Raw genomic sequence first — 11,198 nt, 5'->3', positions numbered from 1 at the left:
GAAGTGTCGTGTCGCGGTTAGCTTTCCCTCTAGATTTGGGCTAATGGTCGGAATCGGAAGGAAATGTGTTTTTAATAGGCTGTTGGGCTTCGATTCAGTTTGCAGGACAGTATGTGACGTCGATACTGAGGCGGCGATTGGCTGCGCACGATAGCGATGGAGGGGAGTGGGGTAGGCTAAAATTAAGAGCAGTGCAAAGATTCAACAGTCCCAATGAAGACTTGGCCACTGGAGTGGAGACGCACAACGATTAGTCGGTTTTTAACAATGTGTTCAACGAGTCAAAAACGGAGAGTGTTTTAATTTTGTTCTGTAATAGGCGAAGCGCATACCTGTTCATAAAACAGTCGAAGTAGCTTCCATTTTTCAGCGTTTTTGTGTGCAGCCTTTCAATACAACTACAGAGCTCACCCGTGAGCGGTTTGTACTTTTGGACGTTTTACTTCTACTACTCTCACCATGGAGTACACCTCTTCCCCGAAGCCACAGCTCTCCTCCAGGGCAAACGCGTTCTCGATAGCCGCTCTCATGTCAAGTGGAAAAACGAAGGACAAGGAAACCGATGAAAACACCATCAAGCCACTTGGTAAGCAGATCGCGCCCCCATTTCACGGGGTCCACTGGCAGTGCCTTACATAGAATTCACATTTTCAATATAACCTACAATCGAGCGTGATAGCTTTCTTGGCAATATTGTTTGTTAGATTGTTGAAATCAATCTTGACTTCGATTATGCTATGGCGAAAGAAAGGGTTGTCTATAGGTATAGGCCTACTTCTATAGCCATAATGTTCAATGGGCCTATTGTAAAATAACTGAGACCTTCATTTAAGATGCCACACATGACATGATGGTAGGCCTATGTTTTTATAACCTTTCACAAAATATTGGGACAAAAATCAGGCAGTGTATAACCCCGTTCATAGACTGTCAGCAAAAGTTTCAGTTTCAAGTTTTATTAGTCATATGTAGGGGATGTGCATGGCATGCGTATCCCGTACATACGACTAATAAAACTTGAAACTGAAACTTTTGCTGAAAAAATATATATATATATATATATATATATATATATATATATATATATATATATACACACATCGTCCAACGAAATGCTTACTTGCAGGTTCCTTCTCGACAATGCAACAACAATAAGAAATAAAAGATACGAACATAAAGCAATATTGCATGAGCATAAAACAGTATTGATGGATTTTACACATGTAGGCCTACAAACATATGTATTCAGTAGGCCTATGGTTCACTGAAATAGGCTCTGAAAGAACCGATTGTCTCCAGTGTCAGCAAAAAGTGTATGGGCTAATGAAACAGAGATATCAACATTTCTCTATCCAGGAATGTCATGCTGTGTTGGCTGTAGTGGTGCTTGCTAATAATTGCTAACATGTTGCTGAATATTTGATTCAATCAAGTTTACTTTTCAATTTATCCAAGAAAAAGGTCAAATCAAACGTTTTTGTCAGATAAATATTAGCATTCAGTGAATACATGGAGACATGGGTTAGTTGACTAGACCTGCATGCAATTACTGACAGGGAAATATAACACGGACATTGCTGTTACCCAGAACTATATCATCGTGAGAAAAAAATGTTTGTTTTGAATTTAAGTGAATATCTCTTCGAAATAGCGTGGCCATTTGTAGCCTACTGAAATAACCAATATGTTGTTTTTGTGATTCAGTTGCACTTTTGACATTTGTAGTAGGCAAATGTAATGTCGTTCAATGGAAAGCAAATAGAAAAAAACATTAATCTTACTTTTAATATATATTCTTGCATTTGTCAAATACCCTTGGGCCTACATGTATTGATCATGTTTTTAATTATTTGAATACAATACATTGTATTGGAATTTATATATCTATAGGCTACTAGGCTAGTTGTGTTTAATTGATACAATAATTCGTTCGACTACTTTCTAAAGCTAAATAATAATAATAATCAATTTATGACATTTTTGAAACAATGAGTTTTTACATTTCTTTAAACGTCTATTAGGCTACTTGTATTATATATATATATATATATATGTTTTGGCTGGTGTAAAAATAAACGAATGAAACCAGCATTTGAACATGGTGGTTTTTCATCCATAGAACAATTCGTGGAGAAGTCCTCCTGTAACCAGGGTTTGGGAGAGCTGGCTTCTCTAGATGCTCACGGAGATTTCAGCGGGAGCGCGCCTGCAGTGTGCACGGAGCCGCTCATCCCCACCACCCCCAGTGTGCCCAGCGAGGAAATGGCCAAAATCTCCTGCAGTTTAGAGACCAAGGAACTCTGGGACAAATTCCATGATCTCGGCACCGAGATGATCATCACAAAATCCGGAAGGTAAACTTCAATTTCTCACTGCAAAAACAAAAAGTGTTACATGTTATATCCTGTGGGTCCTATATTATCGACACCACGTAGGCCTATTTTGTTTTGTATATTCAGGCTCAAGTTGATTTTGGGGGGAGATGTAGCCCATAATAAGACTAATTTCGGCAGTTATTTCTGTTTTTTTATGTATGTAAACTGTGCGATAAATATAAGCCACTACAAAAACAGCTGGGTTAAATATTAGGCTACCTCTGTGTCCTTATCACATTATTTAAAATGTATTCATAAATAAGCGCTCATTTTTACCCTACAAGCTCTGTAGGTGAATATTGGGTAGTGATGTATTTAAAGGCCTGGTGTGTGATAAAACGGATTTACATGGACATGCACATGGATAACATTTCTGTTTTTTGTATATATGTAAACTGTGCGATAATTGCACCACAAATCATTGTAGCGCACCTGCCATGTGTGGAAATGTTTATAGCCTAAGGGTAATTATGTAATCGATTTACAACTCTAAATGTTGAGAAATAAAACATATTTATATAAATATTAACATAATTTAAGCAAAATACTTTTCCTCGAAAAACGTCATGCTGTTCTAAAGATATTCCTCCCTGCCATGAATATTTATTCAAAAATATATAGGGAATATGCCTCACGCTAAAAACATGTTTCATCAAATAGCCTACAGATAAAGGAAACACATAAACCTCATACAAAACGGGAGCTATTAAGAATGATTTATGGACGAAGGAATTCAGTGAAATATGACTCTCATCATCTTATATTTTACTTGGAGCCTAGGTTTGAGTAAATATTTATCTCTCAACGAAAATAGTTGGCGTGGGTTTGTGCAGTCGTTGCGTTTACCGTCTCTCTTCCCCTCCAACAGAAGAATGTTCCCCACCATCCGTGTGTCCTTCTCCGGGGTGGACCCGGACGCCAAATACATCGTGCTGATGGACATTGTTCCGTCGACAACAAACGCTACCGATACGCCTACCACAGGTCGTCCTGGCTCGTGGCGGGCAAGGCGGACCCTCCTCTGCCTGCACGGTTGGTTACTTTTTTTACACTCGTCTCTCTCATCACTGCGAGGCTTTTACGCACGAGTCGTTCATGTCAAAATCATTCACAAAATGGTATGTGGTATGTAGCCAATGACGCTAATTATTGTTATATGGATAGCAAATACATTATATTATAGGTCTTAGATAACTACATTTGGGAAGTATTTTTTTAACTTGACTGACAACGGTCTGCATTGGGACAAATCCGCCCTTTTGATTTTGAATAGCATAATAATACGTTTTTCTGTGTTTGCATAGGTCTTTTCAATTATCTTGTGTATTTTAATATACATAATGTATTTATATTGCAGGTTATACGTGCACCCTGACTCTCCTTTCACTGGGGAACAGCTGCTCAAACAAATGGTTTCTTTCGAGAAAGTAAAGCTCACCAACAACGAACTGGACCAACATGGACACGTATGTTATTGATTTGTCATTGGTATTGAAACATTGAAGCATATTCATGTTATTTCTCACATTAACTGAAATGTTAAATCATTACAACTATAGTCTATAAAAGCTGTATAGCCTAACCCGAGATAAGCCCATATGGGCTATCCTCGTCGTATAACTGATCATTAAATACCAAAGGACTTGTGGAGAGTTTCCCCTTTCAGTCAATATTGGAATATAATTATTATTATCTCAAAGTGTAAACAATATTGACAAATTAAAATGATAATTTGGGGGATATTTCTAAAAGAAGTAGGGCAATTATTTGTGTTTAGATGGGATTATAATGAGTTTAAATAAATAAACATACTTGCAGGTGATTTATTAAATAAATGCTCAGTAAACTTTCCATAAAATCTCGTCGAAGTTTCCCATGGGAAATTATTTTTTCCAAATCTCTTTCACATGTCATTGGGAAATTAAATGTTCTCAACTGTAAATCAGAGACTTGTAAGGTGTTGGATTCAAAACTCCACATGATGCTTGGTTTCACCTGTGAAGATCCAGTTACATTTTAACATTTAAATTCATATTTTCTTTATATTCAAATCATATTTTTCTTTCCGTAAGGGGAATTAATACGGCCTACGTGTTTACGAGAAGCAGAAACAAGTGCTAAACTATAGAACTATAAGTAGAAACTATGTGCAGAAACGAAAACAATAATGCAGCAGCCATTCTTTACATTATAAACACTATTAGGCTAACATCATACTCTGATTAGCCTACACCATACCAAACCAACAGGTAGTGCGGAAAAACGTCTCCTTGAATTTACGCACAAACACGTTTAATTTCGAGGGCATGTCCGTGGTATTCGATATATAAAAGAGTAGGCCTATAGGCGAGAGCAATGGGATATGATTACAACACCAGATAGATATTTGCTAAACAATGTGAATGATGTCATGGGATTTTGATTTTCATGACGCAAGCAAAGACCGATATAGCTGATTGGATAGGATTAAAAAAACGTTCTTTTTCTGTTGATCCAAAAAATATCTCTAACGGTGACCAATATGTAATTTAAGAGAGATTTATGCAAGCTTTTAACCCCACCAATAATTGGCATTCAAATATAATCATTTTCGAAAACCTTGAAAGTGAATGTTGTTTTGTAGGCTAGTCATTTGAAATTGCACTGACACAAAGACACATCAGGTTATAGTGCACCTGGCAGCTTTTAACAGGCATCTTTCAACAGCTCACTCTGTTTCATCATTCTCAGGAACAATAATTCTGTCTTGAGATAAGCTTGCATATTTCAAACAATAAATCGTTTTTTATTCCCATTGCTTCCAATAGATGCAGAAGTTCAAGTTGAGATGTGTCAATTGTGAGGATTTTAGCTGAACGTTGATAAAGGCAGGCAGGAACTCTTAGTTCTTAGGACACCATACCACACCACATCGCTTTTGCCCAGTCCAGTCTCACATATGCTGTATGAATCTGAATCATATTAATCTGAACCAGAGTATAGCAGGCTAATTCCCCACAGCCACACATTATAACATTCTTGCTGAGCCACTGTATAGGCTATGGAGTCAGATAAAGGAGAAATGTTCCTCATCAAATCAAATTGTATTTGTCACATGCTTCGTAAACAGCAGGTGCAGACTAACAGTGAAAAGCTTACTAACGGGTCCTTTTCCAACAATGCAGAGTTAAAGATAAAGATAACAACTATAAAATAAAAATAGAAATAGTGACATGAGGAATACTGTAAATACACAGTGAATAACAAATGACAATAACTAGTAAAAATAACATGGCTATATACAGGAAGTAACAGTAATGAGTCGATGTGCAGTGGATGTGCAGGGGTAGGAGGTAATTGAGGTAGCTATGTAGATATATAGTGCATTCGGAAAGTATTCAGACCCCTTCACCTTTTTCCACATTTTGGTAGGTTACATCCTTATTCTGAAATTGATTTATAAAAAATTTATCCTCATCAATCTATGCACAATACCCCATAATGACAAAGCAAAAAGAGGCTTTCTGAATTTTTGCAAATTTATTCAAATTCAAAAACAGAAATATCACATTTACATAAGTATTCAGACCCTTTAATCAGTACTCTGTTGAAGCACCTTTGGCAGCGATTACAGCCTCAAGTCTTCTTGGGTATGACGCTACAAGCTTGGCACACCTGTATTCTCCTCTGCAGATCCTCTCAAGCTCTGTCAGGTTGGATGGGGAGCGTTGCTGTTCGAACGGTTCAAGTCCGGGCTCTGGCTGGGCCACTCAAGGACATTCAGAGACTTGTCCCGAAGCCACTCCTGCGTTGTCTTGTGCTATCCTCATCGTTGAAAGGTGAACCTTCACCCGCAGTCTGAGGTCCTGAGCGCTCTGGAGCAGGTTTTCATCAAAGATCTCTCTGTACTTTTCGCAGTTCATCTTTCCCTCGATCCTGACTAGTCTCCCAGTCCCTGCCGCTTAAAAACATCCCTGAAAAACATCCCCACAGCATGATGATGCCACCTTCACCGTAGGGATGGTGCCAGGTTTCCTTCAGACGTGACGCTTTGCTTTCAGGCCAAAGAGTTCAATCTTGGTTTCATAAGACCAGAGAATCTTGTTTCTCCTGGTCTGAGAGTCCTTTAGGTGCCTTTAGGCAAACTCCAAGCGGGCGGTCATGTGCATTTTACTAAGGAGTGGCTTCCGTCTTGCCACTCTACCATAAAGGCCTGCTTGGTGGAGTGCTGCATAGATGGCTGTCCTTCTGGAAGGTTCTCCCATCTCCACAGAGGAACTCTGGAGCTCTGTCAGAGAGACCATCGGGTTCTTGGTCCCCTCACTGACCAAGGCCCTTCTCCCCCGATTGCTCAGTTTGGCCGGGCGGCCAGCTCTAGGAAGAGTCTTGGTGGTTCCAAACTTCTTCCATTTAAGAATGATAGAGGCCACTGTGTTCTTGGGGACCTTCAATGCTGAAGAAATGTTTTGGTACCCTTCCCCAGATCTGTGCCTCGACACAATTCTGTCTCGGAGCTTTACGGACAATTCCTTCTACCTCATGGCTTGGTTTTTGCTCTGTCATGCACTCTCAACTGTGGGACCTTATATAGACAGGTGTGTGCCTTTCCAAATCATGTCCAATCAATTGAATTTACCACAGCTGGACTCCAATTAAGTTGTAGAGACATCTCAAAGATGATCAGTGGAAACAGGATTCACCTGAGTTCAATTTCGAGTGTTATAACAAAGGGTCTGAATACTTATGCAAATAAGGCATTTCTGTTTTTCATTTGTTATTAATTGAATGTAAAAAATACAAATGTTTTAACTTTGTCATTATGGGTTATTATGTGTAGATTGATGATGATTTTTATTTATTTAATCAATTTTAGAATAAGACTGTCACGTAACAAAACGTGGAAAAAGTCAAGGGGTCTTAATACTTTCCGAATGCACTGTAGGTAGGGGTAAAGTGACTAGGCAACAGGATATATAATAGACTGAGCTGCACGCGTATGTGGTGTGTGTGTGTGTGTGTGTGTGTGTGTGTGTGGCGTCAGTATGCATGTGTTTACATGTTATGTGTATGTGGGCATATTTAGGGTGTGTACGTGTATGTGTGTGTTGGAGTGTCAGTGGAAGTATGCATAAGTGTGTGGGTAGAGTCCCAGGCAGGTACTTCCTGTTTGAGTCTTTGCTTGTAAGCAGGAAGCAGGAGGATATAATTATGGTCTGATTTGCAAAAGGGAGGGCGAGGGAGTGCCTTGTATTCATTTCTGTGTGTGGAATAAAGGTGATCTAAAGTTGTCACCTCTAGTTCCACAGTTGACATGCTGGTAAAAATGTAAAACGGATTTCAGTTTCCCTGCATTAAAATCACCGGCCACGAGAAACTCTACCTCTGAATGTGCATTTTCTTGTTTGATTATAGCCCTATGCAGCTTGTTGAGTACTGTCTTAGAGCCAGCATCGGTTTGTGGTGGTAAATAGACAGCTACGAAAAATATAGATGAAAGCTCTCTTTGGTAAATAGTATGGTCTGCAGCTTATCATGAGGTATACTAACTCAGGAGAGCAAAAACTTGAGACTTCCTTAACATTAGAGATTGCCCACCAGCTGTTGTTAACAAAAGAGACACACCCCTCCTCCCTTCGTCTTACCTGAGTCTGCCATCCGGTCTTGACGATGCATAGAAAAACCAACGAGATGTATATCCATGTCCTCGTTCAGCCACGATTCTGAGAAACATCGGATATTACAGTTTCAGGTCCCGTTGATAGGATAGTCTCCAACAGATCTCATCCAGTTTGTTCTCCAGTGATTGCATGTTCGCCAAAAGAACAGAGGGCAATGGCAGTCTATTTGCTCGCCGACAGTCTCGTCAGGGTGCCGGTTCGCCTGCCTCTCTTTCGCCGCTGCTTCCTCTTTCGATTCCAGGGGATAAGGGCCTGGTCCAGAGTAAGCAAAACGTCCAGAGCTGCTGACTCGTTAAAGTAGACATTTTCTGTCCAGATTGAGATTAGTGATAGCGGTTCTGATGTCCAGAAGCTGTTTTCGGTCATAGGAAGTGATGTCGGAGACATTATTTACAAAAAAAGTTAAGATCAGCGTAAACAAAACACACAAAATAGCAGAATTGGTCAGGAACCCGTAAGACGGCTGCTATCCACTGCAGCGCCATCTTCACAGAAGATCAAGATCAAGCAGAACAGCTAAGAGCTGAGGAAAATGTTTCTCAGACTCCGTAGTGTTAACATGATTATCTTTTCACACTCCTCTCTACTGCCACCCCAGTCATCCTCTCTCACTCTTTCTGCTTGCTCTATCACTCTGCCTCTTCTATCACAATGCTCTCTCTTTCTACTTTCTGTCATCTCTCTCCACATCTCTCTCATCTATCTAACCCTGTGTTTTGCCCTCTCTGTGTCTCTATAGATCATTCTAAACTCCATGCATAAGTACCAGCCGCGGGTCCACATTATCAAGAAGAAAGACCACACCGCCTCCCTTCTCAACCTTAAGTCAGAGGAGTTCCGCACCTTCGTCTTCACAGAGACTGTCTTTACGGCGGTCACAGCCTACCAGAACCAGCTGGTGAGCAGTAAATCACTACTCAACTGTTCTGTACCAGGGTCTTATTTATTAACGCACACAATGGAAAACCAAAACAAGCGTTTTGTATTTGACTACAGTTCAGGTACCGTTACTCCCTCTTTCATTCTTCCGAATGGTGCCTAGTGAACATGACCCTGGGGTCACCAGGGAGGACGTGTTCTGTTGCTGGATAGTGTTCATGGGGAGAGACAATACAGTATGTTGAATATAGGGGGTTGTGTGGCTGGTTTACAGACAGCATGCATAGGGAGTGTGTTCAGCTCTGTCTAAAGCCAGTTCTGCCACCCAGGCCCTCCCTGACTCCCTTTGTGTGTTTAGTCTGGCTATCCCATGGAAAAAGATAGAGAGAGCGAGACAGACAGAAAGGGAGAGGGATAAGAGTCTGAGACAGAGAGAAAGGAGAAAATGGCATCTAATCTGTTTGCGGGCCTCTTTCTTTCCAGATAACCAAGCTGAAGATCGACAGCAACCCGTTTGCGAAAGGCTTCCGAGACTCCTCCCGACTGACGGACATGGAGAGGTACAGGGAATTTTATGTCCTTGCCTGTTTGTTTATTTCTGTCCTGTGCAGATAAGATAAACAAGGGGAATGGAACTGGGAGAGAGGGGTGAGCGTAGTCGTGTTAGGAGCTAGCTATGGAGCTGTGTACACAGGCTACTAATTAGCAAGTGCACATGCCGGGTTGTTTATTTATTTCTGCTCATTAGTAGTGTGTGTGGAGGGGGGTATGCATGTGTGTGTGTGTGTGTGTGTGTGTGTGTGTAGTACAGTTTTGCATACGTGTGTGTATGTTACAGAGAAATTAAGAGAAAAAGGAGGAGAGGGGACATTGAATTCGTTTTGCCACTAGATAGAGGACTGTGTTACTGTATAGTGTTGGTTTTTATTTCAATGCCAGTAATTGTCTGAAATTGTTGTTTCTATAGATATCTTGTGGTTATCTGAGTGACTTCCCAGGGTGCAATGCCAACCCACCCTAGTATAAACTTCTGGCTAACACACACACACACACACACACACACACACACACACACACACACACACACACACACACACACACACACACACACACACACACACCACACACCACGCACACACACACACACACACACAGAGTCCCATCCAAAGGATTTTATGACCTACAGCCAAACAAACACCTTTTTTTTAGATCAACCAATTCCAGCACTATTGCCAAAATCAGCTGATAAATCAGACCATCCCAGGCCATTTCCCAACCAAACAAGCAAAGTCAAAGACTGCCAAGAGACAGCCAGACAACCAACTCCCCCTTTCTGGCTTTCTCTTTTTGAGGGCTGTGAATTAGATCTGATCAATTGATCTTCAGGGAGCTGCAGAAATCACATTAGTCTGGAGTCGGCCACTGCACTAAAACACGGTGTAATTTGATTGGCTGCTGTGACTGATTGAAACCAGCCCCCTGCATCGTGGCCTACTTTGGCCTCTGTGCCGGACAGGCCAGAGCTGATAAAAACACACACACATTTGTACTGCGCCGCTGACAGATATTGCACTTTCCTAACCTAATTGGGGGGCTAATGTGGATGCATGGCTCTTGTGATGCAGACCACTCCTGTCCAACCAACCCTCCTCCTCCACCACCACCATATCTGTCCCTCCCTGTGTCACTGAGGCGCTGTCTGACAAGACTCACAGGAACTAATGCACTTTTTGTTAGAGTACACACACTAAGACTAAGACACACACACACACTGCTTTAATTATGTACTTTGATACTTAGAAAAGAATGATCTTTGCTTTTATGCTCCAAAGGGGTAGCACAACTATTGAGACAAGTTGTGTATTCTGGTGTTTTCTATCTTTATCTACATTTAGTGTGATTTTGTTGCACAGGCATTTTATAAACCATACACTTGCCTTTATATCTATAATGTAATGGGCTCTTTATTTTTACATACCTAATGTGTACAGATATATTGACTGTGTGTGTACAGATATATTGACTGTGTGTACAGATATATTGACTGTGTGCAGATATATTGACTGTGTGTACAGATATATTGACTGTGTGTACAGATATATTGACTGTGTGCAGATATATTGTTTGTGCTGATATATTGTGTATCTATTGTCTACATACTGTACATTCAGTATTGTCTGTCATCAGTGTAACTATAAAAGATATAATTTGGGTTATAGGTTACTGCAAAGACATGATATATCTTGGTGAGTTGTTTTGGGGTATTGGTGTGAATGCAGATACAGTA

General features: G+C 40.5%; 1 protein-coding gene across 1 annotated transcript; it reads left to right on the top strand.

The window, feature by feature from the left end:
* Positions 1–208: 208 nt before the first annotated feature.
* LOC123489393 (T-box transcription factor TBX20-like) lies at positions 209–11,167 on the top strand. The gene is given in 8 exon segments (XM_045220001.1): positions 209–586; positions 2,120–2,354; positions 3,244–3,323; positions 3,326–3,407; positions 3,733–3,841; positions 8,772–8,930; positions 9,395–9,471; positions 11,131–11,167. Coding segments are annotated over 8 exon segments (900 nt in total). The 5' UTR covers positions 209–459; the 3' UTR covers positions 11,162–11,167.
* Positions 11,168–11,198: the final 31 nt, after the last annotated feature.

This window comes from Coregonus clupeaformis, unplaced genomic scaffold, assembly GCF_020615455.1.
Source record: "Coregonus clupeaformis isolate EN_2021a unplaced genomic scaffold, ASM2061545v1 scaf3000, whole genome shotgun sequence".
Classification (NCBI taxonomy): domain Eukaryota; kingdom Metazoa; phylum Chordata; class Actinopteri; order Salmoniformes; family Salmonidae; genus Coregonus; species Coregonus clupeaformis.
The sequence above is the reverse complement of the archived record's forward strand: the minus strand, read 5'-3'. Positions and strand labels throughout refer to the sequence as shown.